Source organism: Triturus cristatus, chromosome 6 (genome assembly GCF_964204655.1).
Source record: "Triturus cristatus chromosome 6, aTriCri1.1, whole genome shotgun sequence".
In the NCBI taxonomy this organism is placed as follows: domain Eukaryota; kingdom Metazoa; phylum Chordata; class Amphibia; order Caudata; family Salamandridae; genus Triturus; species Triturus cristatus.
This window is the reverse complement of record NC_140589.1, coordinates 74244577-74271926: the sequence shown is the minus strand read 5'-3', so window position 1 is coordinate 74271926 and position 27350 is coordinate 74244577. Positions and strand designations below refer to the sequence as shown.

The window sequence follows — 27350 nt, the reverse complement described above, 5'->3', positions numbered from 1 at the left end:
AGTTTTCTCTCAAACATGATTCATGATATCACAGCAGAAGGCTTTTTCACATGGTAAAATCACCTTAGAACACACCACAATTCATAAAATGAGTATGGTACCATCAGCAAATGATTTATAATGTAACTAAAGTCTTAAAACCTTCTATTATCTGCAATGCTTTTTAATGAGGTGCTATCATGTATATTGGTCCCAAGATGGCTGCCAACACTTCTTGGATGAAGTGCTGACAGTCAATCAGATCTCACGATGAGATGTGTGGTTAGGCTCCGCCCAGATATATATGTGATTTTAATTTTGATTTTCTCGGGAACTACTGAACGGATTTACACCATTTAAGCAAAAGGCACGAGTCTGAACTGTTAATGCTTGTAGTACATGTAGAAATAAAGGGGCTCATTAGGATGGCGGAAGGCCCGCCACCGATAGTCCGGCGGTGGTGGGCCCTCCGCCATCCAATTGCCTATTTCCCCCCGCCATGCGGCAAGCGTGGCGGGTGTCGCTTTTGCCTGGTGGAGTGGACATGACCAGGGAAATGGTGGCGGTGCCTAGCAGGCACCAGCCGCCAGATTACAATGCTGGCGTCAGCCAGCCTTTCCATGGCAGTGGAAACGCTATGGAAATGCTGGCGGGGATTGGTTTTGGTGGCCCGTTGACAGCCCCCCCTTCTCTTGGGGGAGGTGTAGTTGCACTGGGGGGGGGTACTCCTGCACTGCGTGGCAGGCACCGCGTGGTGCGGATGAGCCCACCAGTATGGCGGGTGCATTTTAATTGCAGTGGTGGGACCGCCGCATTACTGGCGGGCAGTCCAAACGACTGCAACAATGGCGGGCGGACTCACCATCGTAATAACCCCCAAAGTGCTTTGAATAATATGCAAACTTAATAATAAATAAATTCCCTGACTAATTTTTGGAGGTTTACAAATTTTAGGGCAACTAAGGTTGGTACCTCTAGAGCATGGGTACTCACAAACTTTCTCTCGGGGGCCAAATTTACAGTGTGGTTTGTGGCCGAGGGCCGCACCGGTGGGGGCGGGGTCAGTGGGGGAGGGGGCGGGGCTAAATCCACAAAACAACTGTGACCACGAGGTTGAACACAGGTCCCTGCAGCGGACGCCTACATCCACTGAGCCTCCAGACCCGATATATATATATATACACACATATACACTCGCTCTCTCTCTTTCCCTCCCTCTCTCTCTCTCTCTTTCCCTCCCTCTCTCTCCCCCTTCCTCCCTCTGTCACCCTCTCTCTCCCTCTCCCTCCCTTTGTCACCCTCTCTCTCACTCCCTCCTTCTCCCTTTCCCTCCCTCTGTCACTCTCTCTCTCTCCCTCCCCCTCCCTTTCCCTCCCTCTGTCACCCTCTCTCCCTCCCCCTCCCTTTCCCTCCCTGTCACCCTCTCTCTCTCTCTCTCCCTCCCCCTCCCTTTCCCTCCCTCTGTCACCCTCTCCCTCCCCCTCCCTTTCCCTCCCTCGGTCACCCTCTCTCTCTCTCTCCCTCCCTTTCCCTCCCCCTCCCTTTCCCTCTCTCTCTCTCTCTCCCCTCCTACTCCCTTGCCCTCCCTCTGTCACCCTCTCTCTCTCTCCCCCTCCCTTTCCCTCCCTCTGTCACCCTCTCTCCCCCCCTCCCTTTCCCTCCCTGTCACCCTCTCTCTCTCTCTCCTTCCCCCTCCCTTTCCCTCCCTCTGTCACCCTCTCTACCTCCCCCTCCCTTTCCCTCCCCGTCACCCTCTCTCTCTCCCTCCCCCTCCCTTTCCCTCCCTGTCACCCTCTCTCTCTCCCTTTCCCTCCCTCTGTCACCCTCTCTCCCTCTGTCTCCCTCCCTCTGTCTCCCTCCCTTTGGCTCCCTCCCTCTGTCTCCCTCTCCCTCCGTCTCAACCCCTTTTGGCTCCCTCCCTCTGTCTCCTTCTCCCTCCGTCTCAACCCCTTTTGGCTCCCTCCCTCTGTCTCCCTGTTCCTTCCTCCTTTTCCCTCCCTCCCTCTCCCTCCGTCTCCCTCCCTCTACCTCCCTCCTTTTCCCTCCCTCCTTTTCCCTCTCTCCCTCCCTCTGTCTCCCTCCCTCTACCTCCCTTTGTCATCCTCTGTCATCTCACACTGCGTGTGTGCCAACCGGCTGACGCAGCTTCCAGGGCACACCAACAGCCGCACCCGAGCACTTCACAGGTCTTTAAAAGACCATTTGCATATCAATTGTTGTTTTTCACCTCTTCTGAGGCCCCGCAGCTCCACTCGGACTATCCCTGGAACGCCCGGCCCCCACAGAGCAGAGTCAGAGTCGCGCTGGTGCAACCGGACAGTGTTTAGGAACACTCATTATTTTAATTTTTTTTTAACCACGGGTACGATGTCATTAAGGTCCGCGGGCCGCCAAGGGAGGCTTGCCGGGCCTCAGGCGGCCCGCGGGCCGTACTATGAGTACCCGTGCTCTAGAGCATGTTATAATGGAGCCTGGTTTCAACACTGATTTACTACAACGAGTATCCAACAGTTGTAGCACAAATCAGTTCCAAGTACAGAATGGTACAAAATACTTTTGTGTATTCACAAATAGCACTTTGATAGTAACATACACTCTTGTAGTAATCCCAGCACTGCACATTGCCAACCACTGGTACTGGAACACTCTTCCATAAAAAATGATAGATGGACTTAAAAATAGACCCCATAGGACATTGTTTCCCAAACTGTGGGTTGTGAAACATTGGTGGGTCAAAAGCAGATTTTTGGTGGGTTGTGAATGTCCAAGCAATAAATAAAAATGCCTTTTCACATTTTGTATTTATCTTATCACATTTGCTGTGCGTCAATGACAAAGGTCAAATATCAGGTCATGTTTTCTAACAAATTGCTGCTTATTTTTCTTAACATGGAGAATGGTGTTTACAAACTTCTCTCACTTTGAAGTCAGAGAAAGAAAAGGAAAACAGAAAAGTGAATTATGTGAAAATCTTGCCGGGATACAGAGAGTAGATTTTGTAACATACATCAGAATGTACATACCAGTAAATGAACTGTACATATTGAGCAGTTCGGAAAGCAAAAAATGAATCACAATCTTTTGTAATTCTCAAGTGTGATGGAAACAAAGATTTTAATAGGATCAAAACAAATCAAGACACTTTTCTTTGCGACATGCAAATGATGAATATTCACTGAAACCCGATTTCCGCACATTATAATGTGTGCGCAATGTAGTTTTATACAGTTTTATCTGCAAAACTGAATGTCTTTACAAATGTTAGTGGCCAGTTCAATGGAAACGGTGCTGTCTGCAAATGGCAATGCGCTCCCACACGAGGCTTTAGATACATTAAAAGATCGCCTGCTTCATCTCCATTCATGCTAGGTGGGTCGCAAGTGTTTGTCATGCTAAAAAGCGGTTTGTGGTTCTAAAAACTTTGTGAAGCACTGCCATATGAGATAATGTAAAATTAAAGCAAAATATTTAAAATTGCTAAAAATATAAATAAATATATAAAAAAGGACATATTTAATTATAAATTATTTAATAACCTAATAATGCAACTAGTTTTAAAATTCAAAATAGGCTAATAAATATTTTATAATTAAATAATATGTATTTTTTAAATATATTTTTATATTATTTTAGAAAAATTCACATGAAGTTGGCAAACTTCGAACTTTGTGATTTTCACACAGTCCTGAATATAATGTAATTTGTACGTGAGGGGAAAAAATGCAGGAGATAGCACCGAGCAGAAGCACGACTCGAGAACGCATTCCACACAGACCAATCCAATTTCCCTGGGTGTCGACCTATCCTTATATGGCCTGCGACAGTTTGCTGAGTTTACAAGCTTTACAAAGCATGTTGACTTCACCAACCTTTGCCAGTTAACAAATATGTCTGCAAAAGCAAGTTGCGGAAAAATATTTCAGCACATCATTTTTTCACAAGATGATTCTCCCACTACATATATGTTTTTGAAGCGATTTTCTGGAGTAAAACCTAATTTTGTACAATTCATTTTTTTTTTAAATATAGCTTCACAACAAACACAAAATTTCTGCAAATTGGTGAAGATTGTAAATACTTCAACAAGTTTGCAGGGGGAAATTATTGCAAATTTGCTCATCTTCTAATTATGGTCATTGACAGCTTGACACCAGGAGTGACCGCGCACATCTTCGGTGCTAGGTGGCGCGATCTGACAATCATTACATTGGTAACTGTTTTAAGTACTCTTACATATCAAGCCTAATACAGACTGATGAAATATTAGTCAGGAGGGATAATATTGTGGAGTCTCACCTGGGTGTAGAGGGGTTCATAAATGTCCACGCCGTTGTCCTGGTTGTGAGAGAGGGTCTCAGAGCCCCGTTTCCAGATAAAGCGAGCCGGCGGGTTGGAGTTGACCGTGCAGCGCAGGAATACGGTCTTCTCTTGATAGAAGCTCCCTCGCACGTCGCTGATGGTTTGGTGGATTGTAAGAATGGGCTCGTCTAGATCTGCAATGGAGGGCCCGCAGTTGCAGTTAAGGAACGTCTGGTGACTGGATAGATAGCCTGGTTAGACACGGGGCCGAGGACAGGAAAGGAGGAGCATGGCTGGGGAGGAGTCGGGAACGGGAAATGCGAGTGGACGGGAGGGTAGAAGCAGAAGGCAATACACTCACAGCCAAATTTAAGGATAAGAGCAATGAATCAAGCAATGGACAGACCACATGCTGGACGGTCACATGGAACCGTGGAGGAAATCACTTACAAAATTAAGCGGATCCGTTACCTTCCATGATTTTCTGGAAGAAGTCAGCATGGCGATGGTCCAAGCTTCCCTAATAAGCATTAACATGCAGTATGAAGGGATAATATCAAATTTGCTGCCTGGATGAAGCCAAACAAAGTCATAGCTGGGAAAGATACCCTTGGAATCACAATCGACAACAAAGAAGGAGGACCAACAGTTGGGTGGGGAGAGGAATACCATAAATACGGCCGCTTATGAGGAAATGACAAGTGGGATTAATAGCACGAACATATAAACTTGAGATAGTAATGTGGAAATAAAAATAGCCAAGAGAAAGGACATGGGATTACGGCTGGAAGTGCATCAACGGAAGAATGTTGAGTAGGAATATCATGAGGCCAGAGCACTTGGGGAATAGCATGAACACAACAAACACTGAAACAACAACAGGGAGGAACAACACAGAAATAACATGACAGACTAGAATAGAAATACCACCAGGGAGGTGGTAATAACACCTTTGAGAAATATCGCCTGTTTTATACAAATGCATTGTTACCTCCACACAGCAATTTCCTGAAGGGAAAATAGGAAATATATGTTTATTTCTTTGTTTTTCTATTTGAGTGGTAGACATTAGTGTATTCTTTTTGTCTGTGTTATAGAAGCACGTGGACATAAGAGGCTGCAAAGATTCCACTTTGATTTTGTTGGTCGTGTTGATTTAGAGCTTGTGGTTTGTTGGCGCGTCACCTTACACCTGTTTTCATTCTTTGTCCCTCCTCTAAGGGTTTGGGGTGCCACACAGACTAACCTGTGTCAGTCGACGTGCACACGTCAATAGTCAAGCTTCCGGACCTTCCAACCAGAGTCTTACGGAAGGATGAAAAATTCGCTTTTTTGGAAAAGGGAAAATAGATTGGGAAGAAGGTGTCTAAGGTCTTATTTCCTCAAGACTGACCAATACCCAAAGAGGTCTTCAAACCAATGACCAGGTTTTGATTAGAGCCCAATCATTAGGTGATATCCCAGAATGTGAGATTTGAACAAAAACTCTATAAGCATTGCTCATCTTGGGAATACTTGTCAATACCATTAGTATCTCCTGGAAGACAACAAATGATACTAAACCAAGCTCTGCTAGACAGAGCGTTACATGTTATCTAGATGAATGAGTACCGGTGTGTTCCCAGGGCCCCTATAGACCCTCTCTTGTGTAACAAGGATGCAACGCTTTAGTTAATGTGCTCCTAGTCGCGGGCCCATCTGGTCTTAGACATCTGTTAATTGAGGCCTCCAACATGGAGTAAGGTTGGTGCTGATGTTGGCCGCTTAGAGTTAATACTCATTGCTGTATCCAGTGGTGCTGGACCAACACTGACCGTCTTCAGGTGATGGCGCTAAAATCCTTAAAAAAACCTCTGTAAACTAATGGAATCATTGTTGAGCAGTCTATTACTGATGGGCTTTCCAGCTTCTTCAGCACATTACAGTGAGCTCCTCGTGCCATGAGTGAGTTGTTAAAGCTGAGATAAGAGTTTCCCCTGTATGTATTTTAGTCATGCCTTAAGCTCACAGAGTGCACTTTGTTCATTAACTAGAGACTGCCGCATTGTGAAGGAGAGGTGTTCATTGACGAGTGGTACCCAGGATGGACTCGCTAGTGATGGTGTGTGTAGGATTCCGTCACATGCACTTTCACACTTGATGTGGTTATTTAGAATGTAGGTCTCCTTATGTACTTCGGTGTGCTCTACAAATAACATCACAACAACAGGGATCAGAAGGTGTCACCCCTTTATGGATGACCCCCCCCCATCGTCTCCAGAATTACTAATTTAAAGGAAGGAGGAATTGATCAGCTGACATGGTTTAAAAATGCCAAAGGAAGTGAGACGCAGCTGTCACGTTTACGGGCCTTTTCAGGAATCATTGTCGATGGCAGCATCCTTGAATGAATGCTCATGTGCAATGTCTTGGGTTTATCCTCACTTTGACAATGTGTCTGGAACCAGAATTAGAGGGGCTGATAGGAGGACCTCTTTCCCGGCTGAAGCCCCCTTCTTCCTAACTCTGTCTTGCTTTTTTTCATCCGCCCAAGTAAGATGTTCACATTATGAACAGATCCGGGCACAAACCTACAGACCACATCATATCCAAAGTTGTACAACTTGTAATGATATATGGCTGAATGGATACCGTGAATAAGGGTGAGTCCCACTGGACTGCAAACCCCAGCACCCGACCAGCCCAACATATTGCAGATCAGTGTCCTTGGCACCCAAGCAGCCGGGCGCCCACAGTGCGCTCCCAGAGACCATGGTCTGCAGGCAGGTGCTCCTGGCGCCTACCAGCTTTAGACACCATAGATTGTAGTGGGGTTCCCATGGCATCCAACCAGCCCCAAAGACCATAGACTGCAGCTTGGTGCCCCGGCACTCTACCAGCCCCAGATACCACAGACTACAGGCTGGTGCCGCCGGCACTCTATCAGCCCCAGATACCGCAGACTATAGGCTGGTGCCCCCGGCACTCTACCAGCCCCAGATACCGCAAACCACAGGCTGGTGGCCCCGGCACTCTACCAGCCCCAGATACCGCAAACCACAGGCTGGTGCCCCCGGCACTCTACCAGCCCCAGGTACCGCAGACTACAGGCTGGTGCTCCCGGCACTCTACCAGCCCCAGATACTGCTGCCTACAGGCTGGTGACCCCGGCACTCTACCAGCCCCAGATACCGCAGACTACAGGCTGGTGCTCCCGGCACTCTACCAGCCCCAGATACTGCTGACTACAGGCTGGTGACCCCGGCACTCTACCAGCCCCAGATACCGCAGACTGCAGGCTGGTGCCCCCGGCACTCTACCAGCCCCAGATACCGCAGACTACAGGCTGGTGCTCCCGGCACTCTACCAGCCCCGGATACCGCAGACTACAGGCTGGTGCCCCCGGCACTCTACCAGCCCCAGATACCGCAGACCACAGGCTGGTGCCCCCGGCACTCTACCAGCCCCGGATACCGCAGACCACAGGCTGGTGCCCCCGACACTCTACCAGCCCCAGATACCGCAGACTACAGGCTGGTGCTCCCGGCACTCTACCAGCCCCGGATACCACAGACTACAGGCTGGTGCTCCCGGCACTCTACCAGCCCCAGATACCGCAGACTACAGGCTGGTGCTCCCGGCACTCTACCAGCCCCAGATACCGCAGACCACAGGATGGTGCCCCCGACACTCTACCAGCCCCAGATACTGCAGACCACAGGCTGGTGCCCCCGGCACTCTACCAGCCCCAGATACCGCAGACTACAGGCTGGTGCTCCCGGCACTCTACTGCTGACTACAGGCTGGTGCCGCCGGCACTCTATCAGCCCCAGATACCGCAGACTATAGGCTGGTGCCCCCGGCACTCTACCAGCCCCAGATACCGCAAACCACAGGCTGGTGGCCCCGGCACTCTACCAGCCCCAGATACCGCAAACCACAGGCTGGTGCCCCCGGCACTCTACCAGCCCCAGGTACCGCAGACTACAGGCTGGTGCTCCCGGCACTCTACCAGCCCCAGATACTGCTGCCTACAGGCTGGTGACCCCGGCACTCTACCAGCCCCAGATACCGCAGACTACAGGCTGGTGCTCCCGGCACTCTACCAGCCCCAGATACTGCTGACTACAGGCTGGTGACCCCGGCACTCTACCAGCCCCAGATACCGCAGACTGCAGGCTGGTGCCCCCGGCACTCTACCAGCCCCAGATACCGCAGACTACAGGCTGGTGCTCCCGGCACTCTACCAGCCCCGGATACCGCAGACTACAGGCTGGTGCCCCCGGCACTCTACCAGCCCCAGATACCGCAGACCACAGGCTGGTGCCCCCGGCACTCTACCAGCCCCGGATACCGCAGACCACAGGCTGGTGCCCCCGACACTCTACCAGCCCCAGATACCGCAGACTACAGGCTGGTGCTCCCGGCACTCTACCAGCCCCGGATACCACAGACTACAGGCTGGTGCTCCCGGCACTCTACCAGCCCCAGATACCGCAGACTACAGGCTGGTGCTCCCGGCACTCTACCAGCCCCAGATACCGCAGACCACAGGATGGTGCCCCCGACACTCTACCAGCCCCAGATACTGCAGACCACAGGCTGGTGCCCCCGGCACTCTACCAGCCCCAGATACCGCAGACTACAGGCTGGTGCTCCCGGCACTCTACTGCTGACTACAGGCTGGTGACCCCGGCATTCAACCAGCCCCAGGTACCGCAGACTGCAAGCTGGTGCCCCCGGCACTCTACCAGCCCCAGATACCGCAGACTACAGGCTGGTGCTCCCGGCACTCTACCAGCCCCGGATACCGCAGACTACAGGCTGGTGCCCCCGGCACTCTACCAGACCCAGATAGCACAGACTACAGGCTGGTGTCCCCGGCACTCTACCAGCCCCAGATACCGCAGACTATAGGCTGGTGCCCCCGGCACTCTACCAGCCCCAGATACCGCAGACCACAGGCTGGTGCCCCCGGCACTCTATCAGCCCCGGATACCACAGACTACAGGCGGGAGATGCTGGTTCGTAAGGGTGATGTCCATGGCACCCTAAAAGCTGCGAGAGGACAGACTGGAGGCTGGCACGTGTGGTGCACTCGAAGCCTCAGAGGACAAATTAAAGCATGATAAACCCCAGTAGAAAAAAAGAGTTTAAAATTAATGACATTTTTTTGAGAGCCTGTAAAATAACATCTGAAAAAAGAAAACCATATGCTATGTCTTGATTTCTATCAAAAACAAAAAAAACACTACAATTAAACAGTGCAGGTGAACAAATTGCTCACAATTAGTATTCTATGAATTGGTTTTTCTATTAAATCACATATAAATCTGCCTCAAAAGGCATAACGTTGTTATCTCTCAAAAGAAATGTACAGAACCCTTTAAGCACACGGGGCAGATTCATTTCGGGGGTACATAGTTATCTAAAAGGTTGTGTAAACGTGCTTTGACTTCTTCTAATGAACAGTGTAAAGTTAAACAAGCATTGGCATAGCCAATAGGTCTCGCCTTTCGGACCTTATAAGTGTTTAGCCATGCAACAGTTGCATAACTAAACACTTATAAGGTCACAAAAGTGAGACCTATTGGCTATGCCAATGCTTGTTTTAACTGCTGCAATCTATTGAAGCCTCACGGAGAACATCAAAGCGGCCCTGCGGCCGCGAAAGTGATCGTGATCGCGATCGAACAGCAAAGCGGCCGTGCGAAAGTGAAAGTAATCGCGGTAAAGCGCGAGGAGCGCGCCCGCGCTCATGCACTGTAGCTCTAGGCTGGCCTGGTAGCACTTTTTGGAGCCCTCTCAATAAGTCTCGCCAGACCAGCGCATGCGCTGGGTCAGGCGAGACCTAAAAAAATAATTGTGGAAAGTAAAAAAAAGTTGAAAGCGAGAGCAGAGTGTTTTTTAAACTTGCTTAGAATTCTTTAGGGCAGGAGGTCAGTGGTCCTCTGAAAAAGGCTGTCGCTCTCAGATATCTGCTTGTAATTGGCTAGTCCCATCTTAAAATGAGAACTCTGAAAAGGTTGTCAGGAAGTAGCTGTGAGAAACCCCGGGGGGCTCGGCTGCTGTGTCCTCTCAGCATCACTGCACAGCGGGAGTTCAGGAAACCGCAGTACACGCCTTGGTCCCGGCGCCGTCTTTAGCTTGTACAAGTGGGCTTAAGCACTTTTCTAACTGTCGTTGGCGACACTGCCTACTTTTTGTGAGTTTTTCTTTTCATGTCTCTCCTTAATCTTGCCCCCCTTCTTTGTACCCCTCTAACATTTTCAATACATGGAAAATTAAAGAAACGAAGGCGCCCTCTAAATAAAGGCTTTTTTTGCTAGGCACAGAACCGTAGTTGTAAACAGGCCCCATGTGATGTTCGTGCGTCTCTCTGCCTATTTTTAGGTCTAGTTTTGAGCCATCTTTGGTAGTCCTGCTTTTATTAAAATATATATATATAAACGTAGAGGGCCTTCGGTCAGTCCTCTGCACCGATTGGTCTGCTCGAGTGTCATTCACTTTCTTTTCCCCTCCTACCACAGCATAGGGAGATGGTCCGCCCACTTCATCCATTGGCTCTCCTGCGCTGTGAGTGATGCCGTGTGCTTGATCACGTGTGCACAGATGAGTGAGAAGGAGAGGCCTTGAGTGATGGGGCTGGTGCTCCGTGAAATCCTATTTAGCAAATGTGTAAAGTGCAAGTGAATCTAAGGGATGAGCAGAGGGGGTGGATGTGGAAGAGAAACTGAAGATGTCTATTCGCATTTTGTGGACTTTTGTGAGAGATGCCTCGAAGCAAAATATAATTCCAAAGAGGGGAGGCTTGGGAGTGCAACCAAACCTCTCAGAAAGCATGTGTTCCTCAATGGAGCAGCGTGACACCATTCCAGGAGTCGAACACAGGGATCTGATTGGTCAGAAACCAGGAAGGGCTGAAACTCCTCCCCATGATCTGGGGCCAGCTGACAGCAATGATGGGACGGGGAAAGAGGTGCGTCTTGCAAGTTATCACTAACATTATTTGTAGTTGTTATTTAATGCAGAATAATGTTTTTGATAAATATCTCAATTGAACAATTCAATGTATTACTATCTCATCCACTCTATTGGAAAATCTAATTGGCCTGCTGCAACGTGGTGTCCCCGCGCCACTGCAGCTGGTGCAGCAGGTGCTTTGAACGCTGAGCTGCCTACATCCAATCACAGACAATCAAGGACCGCTCTTCCTCTTACAGAAGCACACCAGCCAGGATCAATGGGCAAAGATCACCCATTCCAAGATGTCCCTCGTCATTCCAAGCTCTCAAAGGCTGCCAACTGGATCCAGGCGGATCCAGCTGTAACCAGTGAACTGTTTATTAAGCTTCTGCAAATCGAAAAGCGCCATCTTTGTACAGCAGAAACCACTGTCACCTGGAAGGACTGCTGAGCATGAAACGAGATCCCACTTGTGCTGCCATGTGAAGTCCAGAAAAAAGGGTTCTCCGTCAACCCAGGGTTGTAAAAGACATCTTTATATCCAGCCTCAGTACAGCAGCGAGACGGTTTCCAGGACCGGGCTGCATTAAGGGCATTGTAGGCAGATGGCTGAGGCGACACAAAAAAAGAGGCCAGATTGCAACAAATGACCTCAGGCATAGCACTGTTGATATGGGAGGTGGAGAGCAAAAATGGCAAGCAGTCATTTTGCTTAGGACTCTGAAATTCCTTACATCAGAGCTAGCATTTTCTAGGCACCATCAATATAGTCAGGTAAAGGTTGCACTATTTGGCCTCGTAGGGAAGGGAGGATTCCATTTTTAGCCCCTTGGTCTAGAGCTGAAACTCTTAGCACCACCGGTGTCTGCACAAATGTGGTCTGAGGCCAGGGCACCAATGTCATATTGGCCTCATTCTCATTCATTCGTCCAAGCAAAGAGTGAATTCAGAATTCATTTTTCCCAAGGACAGAAGGTGATCCAGGTAAAATCCCTTGCATAGTTCCCGCCACGCTCCATTGGCAGATATGTTTATTGCGCTAACTCATATTTTTCGTTGCTGCCTTTCCAGTAGTATTATTGGTTTATTTTAAGCTTCCTACAAATCCAAACTCCCTTCCAATTGGAACAGAAGTACTGGTTTGAAGAAAACGCTTTCTGATGCCTTCTCTTGAAAATCCTGGGACCCTCTTTAGAAGAGCAGCTTATCTGATATGTCTCTTCAACTGCATCTCGGGTGGTTGTCTGACTTCTCAATTGTCCGCTTACTGTTCCTCGACTACAAGGGGTGATCGACCCTGTTGTTCTCCACTGACCAAGGCGAAAGATGCAGCTGTTTTTTTTATCCACTGAGAGCTGTGAATGGCCAAGTAAGTATACATTTGACCATCATCAGTTGTGTTTTTGTGACAGTGGACCTTACCTGCTATCGAGTGAGAATTGAAGCACAATGTGATAGGGCACAATGGAAGATGCGTGCCGGACAGTGGATGCCAATGGATGCCAAGAGCAGGCTTGTTTCTTTTTGTAAGTTGTGAGTAGCCAAGTACACATTTGACCTTCATGAGTCTTGTCTTCTATGATTGGGCAAGTACACATTTGACCTTCACGAGTCTTGTCTTCTATGATTGGCCAAGTACACATTTGACCTTCACGAGTCTTGTCTTCTATGATTGGCCAAGTACACATTTAACCTTCACGAGTCTGGTGTTCCGTGAGTTTTCAGGCATACATTTGGCTTTCATGGACCTAGTTTTCTAGGAATGGCAACAATATGTGGCCTCAATGAGTCTCATCTTCTGTGAATGGCCAAGTAGACACTTAGTCTTCACGAGTCTTGTGTTCTGTGAATGGCCAGGTATACAGATCATGGTGTGCGCAATTGTGTGTTTAGCAGCGACACCACATTTGAAGCACAATTATAAAACAATATCATCTTGTAAGATTCTACATCTGGAAAAAAATACGAAAATTAGTTTCTTGATATAAACTATGGTATTGTATATTTTAAAATGATTCCGCTGTTTTCAAACTACTTTGATCGTGGTGTTTGCAAATCATTGAGTGCCTGAGTTAGAGGTCGGAAATAATAGAACCTATCAATTTGTGGAGCAAACTCTAAAACCAGAGCACACTAAACCTATGGACCCCCCTACCCTTACTCTGTGAAAGTGCCTATGTGTACCCCTAAATGTAGAACAGATCAAATCTGTGCTGTCTAGTCCTATGAATCCTTAAGAAAGTACCATATTCCATTCAACCCTTGGATCAGCACAGCAGGACATGTGCTATATTACTATGAAACAGTATATCCTGGACACATTTGTAAGCATTACCTGCACTTAGTCATCGTTTGGAAACAGGCTCACAGACAAGAGATGTACCAAGTCCATTGGAAGAGTAGATGTTAGTATTGGAAAGTCCCCGGCCACTCTATTGACCCCATAGTTCTAAAGGTTAGATATTTGTAAGGGACTCCAGCACTCTGCATTACCTAGGTCTGAACCACCATCTAGGACCAAAGGGGCCCTCACTTGAGAGAGGATGGACTGGCCTGTCCTTCGTTCGACCACAAAGAATTACTAAAGCCTGCGCCTTCTTCATCGAAGGTGAAACCATTGGTAGAGTAAGGGAATTCCAGGAAGTGCAACACAAGAAACACTCTGCTCCTTAGAGGAGGAAATAAGCGGGTTCACATTCAGAGGGATATATATTAAGCAGGGAGTGAGAAAAAGGCATTAATACCGAGAATCCAGGCTTCCATACAAGAGAGAACTCTTGTTCCTTCACTACCTGGAGCAGCATGCAAGGGGCAGTGCCAGCCTGGCACCAGGAAGAGACAAAGTGAGCAGATGGATGCCTCAGCATTAGGCTTCCGCGTAACTAGAAATGAAGGGTGGTGCGATGATAGGTTGGCAGAGCAATTTCACTTCTAGCGCCCTGCTCATTTGTGCGGCATCTGTGTGTGCTCGATGGCTACAGAAACACCATGGCAATTTGGAAACAAACAAAATCAATATTGCTGATTTGAGCCACCTGGTCACAATTTTTCAGGCCAAAATCTGATTTCCGCTTTCCTTGCAGTAGACAGGACCAAAGGCTTGATTATCATTGGCCCGAGCACCTCAGGTCAACAAACGCGCTGCACGCCACCGAAAATGAAACCGCAGAACAGGGAACTCTCTGGAAGAACAGGCATTGACTAGAAAGGAGGGTCTTTAAATAGTGCACGCTGGCTCTCAAAGGGGCCGTGCCATTAATGGGAAGTATCTGTGTTGCCCTTTTGACCCTAAGCGGTAGCTAGGATAGTGCAGAGTGCTGGATGGGGGAGGGGAACATTGACACACAGTAGAACTGTGGGAATATGAGGGCAGCTTTGAAATGACTTACACTGCACATCTACTCGAATGGACTTGATGGCGGGGACCCCCACCCCGTTCTCTGCTTTACAATAATAGCGACCCCCCTGCAACCGGTGGATCTTCTCGATGCGAAGGGTCTCGTTGAAGATGGACGTCTCCTGGAACTTGTCGGACGCGCTTCCAGCGGTCTTCGTCCATCTCACCTGAAGAAGGGAAAAGAGAGTGAGACTGAGCGACCACAAAGAAAGCAACTCATCCCTGTCCCAAGCAAACCCTGGGACCATCACGGTGGATCAAAAGAAAAGAGCGAACAAGGACAGTTGTGAAGGAGCAAGGCAAGAGAGCGGCAAGAGAGCGGCCAACTTTAGATGCATGAAGGGAAAAGCAGCAAAAGAGTGACGTCACTCATGGTACAAGAGAGGACCAAACAAGGAGTGAAGAGACATACAGAGAGGTACATAGACAAGAAAGATACTGAAGATCTAAACCACCATCAACTAACCTGCCAAATATTAAAAGAAAATGTATGTTTTGACGGAGCCCCATCGCATTTGACTCTCCTCCCCTCAGGTTTTTAACTTTCTTTGACCCTCATTTTGAGCTCATATGCACCTGGGTCTACCCAAGCTGTAGCTAGAGGCCTTTTGCCCTTCTGCCACATCTCATTCCATACTGGAGAAGTGTAGCTCACTGGTTAGAGGAGGCATACCCTGAAGCAGAGATCAGGCCTGGGACCTGGGTTCGATTCCCGACGCGGCAGGGTCCAGAACCCAATTGTCCACGGACTCGATAATTCTCGCTTCGGTGCCCACTCTAAGCATGAGTTCACACTATGCAGCTCTGGGCAACAAGCCTGCTTTATCTCCACAACGGCCCCCCGCGGCGGGATGCCTGGCTTTCACCTTGGGGATACCCAGTATGGGTTATCTTACAGGGAAAAACCAGGACGGGTTCCCAATGCAAGCGCCAAGATGCCCGTAGGGTGATAGTTGCGCTCTATAAGTACCCCAATCAATCAATCAATCAATCATACTACCCTTTCTTCACCTATAGAAAGAAAATGTGCCCTCAGAGCGAAAGACTGGGCTGCACCCTCTACCTAAAGCTCATGCTGTATTCTGGTGGCCAAAGAGACATTGAACCACAGGACAATACACTTTTTAAATCATATTTAAATACTATACCAGTAGTGACTTTTATAAAATGATTGAAAAGAGAAGTTTGGTGTCTCCCAAAGTTTTAATTTTAAGCATCTGGCAGTTTTTGTACTGTGGAGCGGGCAGTACACCGCATGAACACTTTACAAAACCATTTTATGTCGGAACCACGCAGGCGTTCATCACGCCTGCCTTAATAATCTTGAAAGGACAATTTAAATCCTCTAAACCAGTGGGCATGACTTGCTGGTGACCAGGGAAAAGATCTAGACAATATCCTGTTACCTGGCAATCCTGATGCAGCGATGAACCTCTCCCTATGAGGTCTGAAAGGTTTAGCACTTAAATAATTTCACTTTGGACAATATATAATGCGACTAGGATAATAGTCACTACTGCAAATCAATTGAAATACGTCATCAGCACTGCTTCAGAATTGGCCTTTGAACCATTGACATTTTAACCTATTGCTTTTGGAAAATATGCTCTAAGAAGCACTATTTGCCTCCACTTTTCACCCCATCCTGCCCACCAGACTCCACTAAGGGCAGATGTGCTCGGGTTCCACCCACCACTTTCAAAGATCAGCAGTGGCTACCATGAGCTATCGCGCGAGATTCCGCAGAGTCCGCTTTTCACGAGCTTGTGGGCACTCTTTCAGTTCAAAAAGGTAACAGTGAAAGGACAACTTCACCCAGACCTCCTGGATCCCACCACCTCCATCCCAACAACTACTGGAGGGGTAGTGGGGGCACCGAAGGCTTTACACTGTATCCAGACAGGCAGTGGGTGGCACAGCGGCGCCAGTGGGGGAAGTGGGTGGTGGCATCCTCTGAAAGGTTTGGGTACCAGCATTTTATGTTTTTATTTTTTTTACAACTTGAGGACTGCAGTTAGTGCTACCGAGCAAGTTGATGTTGGCTTCTAAAATGTGATTATTTTCTTGTGGCTACAGCTTGTGCCGAAGCAACCTTCACCCAAAACAGCACCGCATGTGCACAAATGAACTGTTTTGTAGGTTGTATGTCGGAACCACCATGCGTTGATCATGCCTGCCTTAATAATGCGGTCCGAACAACGAATGAGTCTTTACAATGTATTTCATTTCCACGCGAGTTGTTACAACTGTTAGGGAGTTGGAATACTATAATTTATTATTCCAACTCCAGTCTCTGCAACAGAAGGGAAAGTGTTGGACTTAAAGTCCAAAATCAATCCAACTACGCTTTCCTCAAGGCGAGTCATTGTAACAACTTGTGTGGTAAAAGAATGCATTGTAAAGACACATTCGTGGTTCGGACCACGCTATTAAGCACAGCGTAGTTCGGGCTGCTGTGTATAGGTTGTTAATACTCAGAATGCAACGGACCGCTTTCCTGACCCAAGACCAAGTAAGAGTGAGACCATGGATGCATGGAGCTGTGGGGCTAATCTGACAGCTGGAGTGTCTAAGACAACCCAGACAGGAGTGCCTACATCCAGTGTGGTACCCCAGTCTAAGCAGTCAGAGGGTGAGTGGGGGCTTGCCAGCCCAAGGAATGGGCGTGCATGGAAGCCTTGTCACCAACCCGGCACCACTTGACAACATTCTCGATACCTCATGTATGCAGATGAGGCCCAGTTTCTCTCCAACGTACAAGATGGTTTCGAGAACTTCACCAACATGCCTCCCAGCCCATCCCTGACGCACCCCTCGATGCAGACAAACCCGGCTTAGATTCGATGGTAAGGAACTAGAAATCATGGGGTCCGTCTGGCAACACACATTTTCACTTGCTGTATCCTATCCAAAGTCACTGGGCATCTCCCCATTCACAAAATCTATAATGTGGGAGTGTTTTTGTCAATGAGTCCTTCCTCAACCCCCAAATGATCTCTGGCACCTATTCACCGAGGTTAATTTCGTGGTAAATCTCGGTTTATTACACAGTTCTCCTCTGGTACACCTGCTAGGAATTCACGAAGAGATTCCTGGCAGGCGGAAGCCGACTTGCGAGCCCGGAGATCTCCACAATGGGGTAGAAATAGGTGTTCCAAGGAAGGGTTTGCCTTGAACCTTTGTGAAAACCAAACACATGATTTTTGGTAAGCATTCCTACAATTCTCTCTGAAGACTTTCCACCTTTGACGTGGTCAGAGATTCACTCTAGCATAGAACTGGAGTGAATCTCCTTCCAGGGTGGGGAGGGGGATGGGTCACCAACAGATCTGCTTGGAATCTATTACACTTAGACATAAATCATCAGGTGGGAATAGGTTTCAAGAATTTTTCAGAAATACATTTTGGATTGGCTAAATAGAATCCTTTATCAATCATGCACGCAAATTTAAACGGCATCATCTGGATAATAGGGAGCCAGTGTAGATTTCTGACGTAGTCTGAAGCGTGATTGAATTTCTTCAGATGAAACACATTTCTTACAATCGCATTTTTCAATCTTTGCAAGGGGTTATGTGTGTTCCTTGCAATGCCCAGGTGTACTTACTTTACACAATCCAGTCTAGTGTGAAAGTAAACATTAGCAAAAGTCACTCCATGTGGAAAAGATAAAAAAGGAAAGAGCCTGCATATCATTCTGAGATGGATAAAGCCGGCTTCGGTAACTGCTGCAGTTCAGCTTTTCGAGAGCGAGTTGTGAATCCAGCAAGGTACTTACATGCTGCTTCTACTGGCTCAGGGCAATCGTCCAACACTGACCACCACATATTGTCTGATTGCCTCAGTTTATTGTAAATGGGTAATATTTTGAATGTATACGTTTTTCCATTTTTGAGTTGCCTTCGGGCTGCGGGAGGGCGTCCAAGGCAGGATCATAGAACCCTATACAAGAATGGAGTGTCATCTGCATGGAAGTATATATTACCATTAAACATCTGCAGCAGAAAGTTGGGAGAACACAGGCAAAGGTTAACCATGAGGTGAGAAATGATGGATGTCTGAGGTACTCCTCAGAGAAGGAATTTAGGTGAGGAATACAAATCCCAACTTGATCATTTGGGTTCTTCCAGGCAAAAAAGAGGAAAGCCATCAATTATCGAAGCCTCCGTTTGCGAGGGATGCCAGGTGGTGGAGTAGGATTATATGGTTGATAGTGTCAAAGTCGGCAAAGAGGTCCAAAAGAATCAGGACGCCTCCATCGCGGTCATTTACCATCTTCTGAAGGGCCTCCTGAGGCGACCATCAGTTTGTTCCCCAACATGATCTGACCCAGCTTGTATAGGGGGTTTCACACAGTTTGGTAATTATAAGCAACAGCCAAATCTACTAGTTTAGCGATATATGATGGTGAGATAGCTCTATGGTTCACCCGCTCAGTGCGGAATGTGGCGCAAGTAGGATCTGTTCTTGTACTGGACACCAGTGTAAGGGAGCAGCAGTGGACAACCACGCCTGAATGTGGAGGTGCCTGTTCTCAGAGCAGCTGCCTGGTTCTGAAGCACTGGAGTCTGACACAATAAATAACCGGCAATCAAAGATATTAAGGGTTGGTATAGTCCAATCTTGATTCTATAACATCATATTTAGCCCATATTTTGCCGTCTTTATAAGGAAACGGCAAGACTTTTCTTCCATTCTTCTATGAAAAGAGCACATAGAACCTAGCCGTGATGCTTCGGTCGAAGGAGATGAGTTCAGATCAGTTTTGGTACCCTGCCGCTGCACTGAGCCTTAGGGTTCAGGAAGGATTCCAATCTCCAAAAGCCAGGAGAAGTCTAGATACAGATGTGATGTGATGTTACCCTACATCACTTTTTGCTCATCAATCCTTGGAGAACTGATCGATCCGCATATAGAATCCGTCTTTATACCATGCAACTTAGTTTAAGAGACTATCAGTAAAGTGATTCTGTTGTGCACTCTCTGAAATTTAGAAATGAATTAAGATTCAAGGTTGAGAAATTCAGAGATTGACTGGTGATGCTGCCCGTATAAAACACCTTTACCCAACTATCCATTACTTGTCCATAAGGTTTATCAAACTTGTGCCCTGCTGCAAACCGCGTCCTGGTCTGCAAAATACTCAGAAGTTTGGCATAGCACAACTTGAGGGTCGCGTTGACCCTTTCCTTCATGCTGTCTGATTTTTGACCCTGTATCTGTTTCAAGCCAGCGTCCAAGATGGTGTAGGGTGGTTTAATGAAATGGTGGCTGAGTGTTATCTGTCACTGCTCATCCTCTCTGAGTGCAGACTTCATTCCTAGTAGGGGGTGTAGAGCTGGAAGCCTTCAGTAGAACAAGAGACGACATTGACTCCGATCAGCGGCACCCAAAGAACAGTAAAGGGCACACGCCTTTGGACAACAGTACGGGGCCGCGCAAATGGTAGTAGGTGATGTAGAAGAGTGCGTATTTTAACATAAACCGGTACATTCACTGATAGAGACCGCAGTGTCATAAGCCAATCAGACACATCATTGCTCGAGGCATTGATAAGGGGCCATACTAGAACCCGGTTCTGACTATTATCTGTGTCTAAAACCCTTCAGTACACATTGTTTCTGTCAAGTCCTTGGGCCAGGGGTTGAGGCAACCCACTGGCCTGTTGGAATGCATGGAGCCCCCACTTCAGACATCCACCTGTAAGCTACATGTAATACAATCCAACTGTATGTTTCACCCATCCAAGGTTTACAATCAGCTGCTTTCATGTCAGCACCCAAAAACCTTTTTTTGTTAAAATAAATGTCATGGTGTGTTTGATGCCACAACAGCATCTCTTAGCGCTGAGAACTGGATTATTCCGACAAGGGACATGGATTAACCATTAATACTATTGTAACTTCAAAAAAATAGGTATTTAGTGAAGAATGGGTTGGGGCTTTCTCTATATCTAGGGTGCAGCCGCTGTGAAGTCTTTCCTCTATCTCTAGGGAGGAGGCACTGCAAAGTTTTCCCTCTGTATCCAGGGTGCAGCCACTGTGAAACCTTTCTTCTATCTCTAGGGGGGAGGCACTGGAAAGTTTTCCCTCTGTATCTAGGGAGCACCCACTGTGAAGTCTTTCCTCTATCTCTATGGGGAGGTGTTGCAAAGTTCTCCCTCTGTATCTAGGGAGCAGCCACTGTAAGGTAATTCCTCTATCTCAAGGGGGGAGGCATTGCAAATTCTTCCCTGTGTATCTAGGGAGCAGCCACTGTGAATTCTTTCCTCTGTTTCTAGGGGGGGGAGGGACAGCAAAGTCGTCCTGCTGTATCTGGGGCGGGGCCACTGGGAAGTCTTTCCTCTGTCTCTAGGGGGGAGGGACAGCAAACTCTTCCCTCTGTATCTAGGGAGCAGCCACTGTGAAATATTTCCTCTTTCTCTAGGGGGGAGGCACTCCAAAGTCTGGGAGAGAATGTGGCCTAACGGCTAAGGCGGTTGACCTCGGAGCTACAGAACTGGGTTCAAGTCTCAGCAGGGACGCTCAACATACTGTGATTCTGGGCAAATCACTTATTCTCCTCGTGCCTAACAATAAATGAATGTGTCTGTATGTAACGTAACTGGTTCTCATGAAAAGCGCTCTTATACCTCCAGGTCTAGTTCCCGCTATATAAAACTCCACACACAATGTCAGGGTTTAAGCCGTGCGCCTGCCTAAAAACTACATTTCCCAGGTTCCCCGGGTTTTAAACTACCGTTCCCAGCAGCCTTTGCTGCGGGACCCGGATATAGGAAGGCAAGACGGTGGGGAAGACGTTCGCGATTTTGGGAGCTAAACGGGAGCGGCTGCTCTCGTTTTTTCCGGAGCCTCTACGTGGCGACTTTGTCCGAAGATCGGGGCCGACTAAAGACAAAAGACCAGGTATCAACCTCGCGCTTGATGTAAGCAGCTCCAGGAAGCCAGGTAACTGTCAGTGGACCTACCATAGAGGTCTGGCAGTGGACGGCAGCTCGTGAGAGCAGAGTATTTGTCTGGTGCCCTCGGGAGGCATTTGAGTGGCGGATACAAGTGGCGGAGTGCTAGGGGAAGGCGTTCCTCTGCATTGCCGTCACGAATTACAGAATACCTTGGGGATTACAGGTGCCAAAGCGGACGGCGGTAGTTGATCACTACGCCCTACCGTGTTTGGAGGAATCCAAGATTGGAGGGAGATTATTGTTATGCAACCGGAGTATATGATGTAATATACCCCGAGACCGTTCTTTTTCGTTTACTCATCAGGGATTGGTGAACCCGCAGAAAAGGGGTCTATGGTCCAAGCACATTATCCTGATTGCATCCATTTTTGGGGTCCTGGTTTTCAGTTGGTAAGGGTAGGTTAAGTAGAGCTCTACAGTATACTAGGGAGAAGGAGAACGATATCCACGCTGCCAACTAACGGGGTTCTTTGTGTTCTACAGGGAGAGGGAGGATCAGGAGTGATTCGTTGAAGTGCAGACCTTCCGTTGAGTAACTTCAGGTGAACAGTCATTTAATTTAGCGAGACTTTATTGAGAGTAGAATGTGATCAAGGTACTAACCTGTGTGTCTTGTTTTTTCAGCATCCTTTCCCTGCTGACCCTTCCCTTTCCCTTCCTAAGGTTTTTTCCCCAGATAGGGTTTTTTTTCCCTCGCCGTATCCTTCGAACACCCTGTGTCTTTATATAACTCCAGGGTGTTCGGAAGGTCCGGAGGTGGAGCTTATTGATGCGTCTGGATTCCGCAGAACGAAAACCTGACAGAATCGCGAACCCAAGAATTGCGTTCTGCCCGGTTCAGTCGCAACAATAATGGCGTCCATGGAGGATGTGTTACATGCGTTAGTCCTGGTACAGCAGGAGTTGGCATCGGCTAGAGCCGAGACTACTGCTTTACGAGACAAAGTGGAACAGTTGTCTAGGAACCCTTTTAGCGCCTCTTCTTCTGCCTCTTCCATTCAGGTGACAGTGCCCCCACCCATTCCTTTGGCTACCCCCGAAAGGTTTTCAGGTGACCCTCGTAAAGCACAAGTGTTTTTAACTCAAGTATTGTTACACTTCTCCTGTAAACCAGCCTCGTTCCCCAATAACCATTCCCGAGTGGCCTTTGCCATATCTTACTTGGCGGGGGACGCCACCAATTGGGCTGTGCCGTTGGTTAAGCGCAACGATCCCATTTTGTCGGATTGGTCAGCCTTTAAAATGGAATTTGAGAAAATGTTTGATCGTAGAGCCACTACCTTTAGTGCTGACAAGGAACTTTTGGAGTTAAGGCAGGGAAGGAATGAGTTGATTACCTATTTAACTACATTTAACCGATTGGTGGCTGAGGCTGACTGGCCGGAGGAAAAGAGGATGTCTCTTTTTTACCAAGGACTAAAAGAAGAGTTGAAAGATGTAGTGGCCCAAGTGGACCCTCAGCCGACAACCTGTGTGGATATGATAAATCTGGTGTTAAGGCTAGATAGTCGTCTGTCAGAGAGAGGGGGTAGCCGTAGACGATGGGACAGAGGGTCAGGCAGTTACGAGCGGTCCCCCCGTAAGCCATTGGGAGGGCCAGAAGACAGTTCAGAACCTATGGAAATAGAAGCGGTTAGAGCCCAGTTGTCCAAAGAGGAAAGAGAAGCTAGGAGAACGCAGGGTCTCTGCATGTACTGCGGGAAGAAGGGGCATTACATTAGAGAATGCCCCTCGAAACCCAAAACATCTAGCGCCAGTCGATTTAAGCGCGTTGCGGTCTCTTCTCTAGTGGCAGATAAGGGTCAGACGGAGAATCCAAGAGCTGGGGAGGAGGGAGGTCTCGAATGGAAACTCACTTTAGTATCCACCTTTGGGGTAGGGGAAACTGAGTCGCATCTGGTTATAGGCATGGCGCTTGAATGCGGACACGAGATCCATCAGGTTTCGGTAATGGTAGACTCAGGCGCAACAGGCAACTTTATAGACGAAGGCTTGGTGTCCCGTCTGGCCTTACCCCGTGTTCCAAGAGAAAATCCTGAGGAAGTCTTAGCGGTGGATGGGCAGCCGTTGAAATCCGGCCAGATAACTGAGAGAACAAGTGAGGTGGGGCTCTCTGTTGTGGCTCATGGGAAGACGCATTCTGAGGTTTTGACCTTAAACATTATTGCAGCCCCCCAATACGAGGTTATCTTAGGCATGCCCTGGTTGCGAAGGCACAACCCTGTTGTTGATTGGAGAGCCAAGGCACTTCGTTTTGTGCCCTAGTTTTGTCAGGAACACTTGTCACCCAGTCCTCCGGTACATGTTGTAGTGCTAGCTACCCCCTACTTGGCGGCGACGGCAGTAGAAACCGACGTACAACTCCCCATTGAATACCGCAGTTATAGTGATGTGTTCAGTGAAGTTAGGGCAGAAAGGTTACCCCCACATCGGGAGTACGATTGCCGAATCGATTTGGTGGAAGGGGCTACAATTCCAACTTGCAGAGTGTATGCCTTGTCGGTACCCGAAACTGCTCATATAAAGGAGTACTTAGACCACTACCTTCGCTTGGGATTTATTAGGCCTTCTAGATCCCCGGCAGCCTCTCCCATCTTCTTTATTGCAAAGGCCAATGGGGATCTACGGGCATGTGTGGATTATCGCGTCTTGAATAAAAACACCATACGCAACCGTTACCCTCTCCCCCTCATCTCGGTGTTGCTGGACCAGGTGAGGGAAGCAAAGATCTATACCCGTCTGGACTTGCGGGGGGCTTATCACCTGGTCAGGGTACGCGAGGGGGATGAGTGGAAGACGGCTTTCAAGACGCGATACGGCCTATATGAATATTTGGTGATGCCGTTTGGGCTTTGTAATGCCCCGGCGGCTTTCCAATTTTTTATTAACGACGTGCTAAAGGACTATGTGGACCGTTTTGTGGTCATGTACATAGATGACATACTGATATATTCCCAGGATGAATCTTGTCATGTAGAGCATGTGAGCAGAGTGTTGGAGAGATTGAGAGAACATCGCTTGTTTGTCAAACTAAGCAAGTGCGAGTTTGGTGTACATGAGGTGGAGTTCCTGGGGGTGAACCTCAGTCCTAAGGGGTTGCAGATGTCAGATCGGAAGGTCCGGGCTGTGCGGGATTGGCCAGCCCCAAGAAACGTGCGTGAGGTGCAGAGTTTCTTGGGGTTTGCCAACTATTACCGCCGGTTCATTGTGCAGTTTTCTCACACAGCGGTCCCTATAACTAGGTTGTTGAGAAAAGGGGTACCGTTCGTGTGGTCCAGAGAAGCTGATGAGGCTTTATTGCCTTAAAAAGGGCGTTTACTACAGCGCCGGTATTGGCACATCCGATATTGGAACATCCCTTCGTGGTAGAAGCAGACGCTTCGGAGGAAGCGATAGGGGCTGTGTTGTCCCAGCGTGATGCACCCACTGGCTATCTACATCCTGTAGCATTCCTGTCCAATAAGTTGACTCCTGCGGAGGTCAATTATACGATAGCCGAGAAAGAACTGTTGGCGATCAAGCGGGCTTTTCAAGAATGGCGGCACTATCTGGGGGGGGCTTGCCAGGCAGTAACGGTTTACACCGACCACAGAAACCTTCAGTACATGACCTCGGCTAGACATCTAACGCAACGACAAATGCGTTGGATGCTTTTCTTTGCTGAATACAATTTTGTGGTAACCTATAGACCTGGCATCGACAACCGGAAAGCAGACGCATTGTCTCGACAGGTGGTGCCCTGGGTGCAACCAGACATCGCTCCTCAGGCCATCATTCCGGCCACGAAGGTGGTGTGTGTGATCCGTGCGGAGAAGTTCCTGGAAACGGTTAGGAGTTCTAGGTCTTTGGTAGCATGGGAACGATGGGCAGCGAGTAAACCAGGAAGGGTAGTGAGACAAGGACTGCCTTTTCAGGGGGAGTGTTTGTACCTACCCACAGTGGATATGCAGAAGAAGGCTTTCATTTGGTGTCATGTAACTCCCATGGCAGGTCACCCGGGAGTGACTAAGACAGTACACTTGCTTCAAAGATACTTTTGGTGGGTCTCATTGGCGAAAGACGTCAAACTGTGGGTGCTGGAGTGTGAGGAGTGCGCCAGGGCTAAGGGGGAAAATACCTGAATGAAAGGACTACTAATGCCCATGCCCACGCCCGCTCAACCATGGCAGAACATAAGCCTAGATTTCATCACAGGGTTGCCCATGGATAAGGGGTGTTCAGCTATCCTGGTGGTGGTAGACAACCTAACTAAGATGGGTCATTTCCTCCCATTTAAGAATCTTCCCACGGCCAGCCAGAAAGCACAACTGCTTGCTTCTCAGGTCATCCGATTACACGGCATTCCCCAGGTGATAGTGTCGGATAGGGGCCCGCAGTTTATTGCCCGTTTTTGGAAAACCTGGTGTAGGGCCCTGGGAATTGAAGCAGCACTTTCAACGAGTTTTCACCCGCAGACAGACGGGCAGACTGAAAGGCTGAACCAGACCCTGAAAAAATACCTGCGGTGCTATTCTAAAGAAGCTCACGAATCATGGGTGGACCTGTTATGGTTGGCCGAACTGGCCTATAACAATGCTTGGCATAGCTCCACTGGCATGTCACCTTTTAGAGCCAATTACAAGTATGAAGCCAACACTTTGCCCGTCAACATCCCTTCAGAAGTCCGCAACCAGCCTGCAGTGATGGCTCGCTTACGTATTTTGAGGAAAGTGCATAAGGTGGTGCACGCTCATGTGGTAAAGGCCAAAGAGGTATATAAACAGTGGGAGGACAAGCACAGGAACCCCGGTCCTCAATTCCAAGTGGGAGACAAGGTGTGGTTGTCCACCAGATACATTCGCTTTAAGCTGCGAAGCATATTTCATCCACGTTTTATTGGGCCGTATCCTATCGTGAAACAAGTCAATCCAGTGGCGTACAAACTACGACTGCCTTGTTCCCTAAGGATCCATCCAGTGTTTCATGTGCACCTACTGAAGAAAGCATTGACGTCTCAGAGGAAGCGTCCCCCACCGGTGCTTGGTGACGGAGGTCTTGAGTACGAAGTACGGTCCATACGCGATTCAAAGCTGCGTAGGGGGGTGCTATGGTACTTGGTCTCTTGGAAGGGGTATTCAGTGGAGGATGACTTCTGGGAGCCTTGGAACAATGTGCACGCCCCACGTGCCATTGCGTCTTTTCATCGGAGGTGTCCGTCCAAACCCGGCCCTAGGATGCGCTAGGGAGGGGGACGTACTGTCAGGGTTTAAGCCGTGCGCCTGCCTAAAAACTACATTTCCCAGGTTCCCCGGGTTTTAAACTACCGTTCCCAGCAGCCTTTGCTGCGGGACCCGGATATAGGAAGGCAAGACGGTGGGGAAGACGTTCGCGATTTTGGGAGCTAAACGGGAGCGGCTGCTCTCGTTTTTTCCGGAGCCTCTACGTGGCGACTTTGTCCGAAGATCGGGGCCGACTAAAGACAAAAGACCAGGTATCGTTTTCAGCCCGTCGGTTGATACCTCGCGCTTGATGTAAGCAGCTCCAGGAAGCCAGGTAACTGTCAGTGGACCTACCATAGAGGTCTGGCAGTGGACGGCAGCTCGTGAGAGCAGAGTATTTGTCTGGTGCCCTCGGGAGGCATTTGAGTGGCGGATACAAGTGGCGGAGTGCTAGGGGAAGGCGTTCCTCTGCATTGCCGTCACGAATTACAGAATACCTTGGGGATTACAGGTGCCAAAGCGGACGGCGGTAGTTGATCACTACGCCCTACCGTGTTTGGAGGAATCCAAG

At 48.5% G+C, this 27350-nt stretch overlaps 1 protein-coding gene across 3 annotated transcripts in view; it reads right to left on the bottom strand.

The window, feature by feature from the left end:
* Positions 1–27350, bottom strand: part of MDGA1 (MAM domain containing glycosylphosphatidylinositol anchor 1) — a 1057897-nt gene that overhangs the window by 670169 nt on the left and 360378 nt on the right. For all 3 annotated transcript variants that reach the window (XM_085610244.1, XM_085610245.1, XM_085610246.1), the window contains exons 3-4: positions 14613–14787; positions 4276–4472 (exon numbers count right to left, since the gene is read on the bottom strand). In XM_085610244.1, the coding sequence (XP_085466370.1) occupies positions 4276–4472; positions 14613–14787 (372 nt within the window). The remainder of the gene's footprint in view (positions 1–4275; positions 4473–14612; positions 14788–27350) is intronic.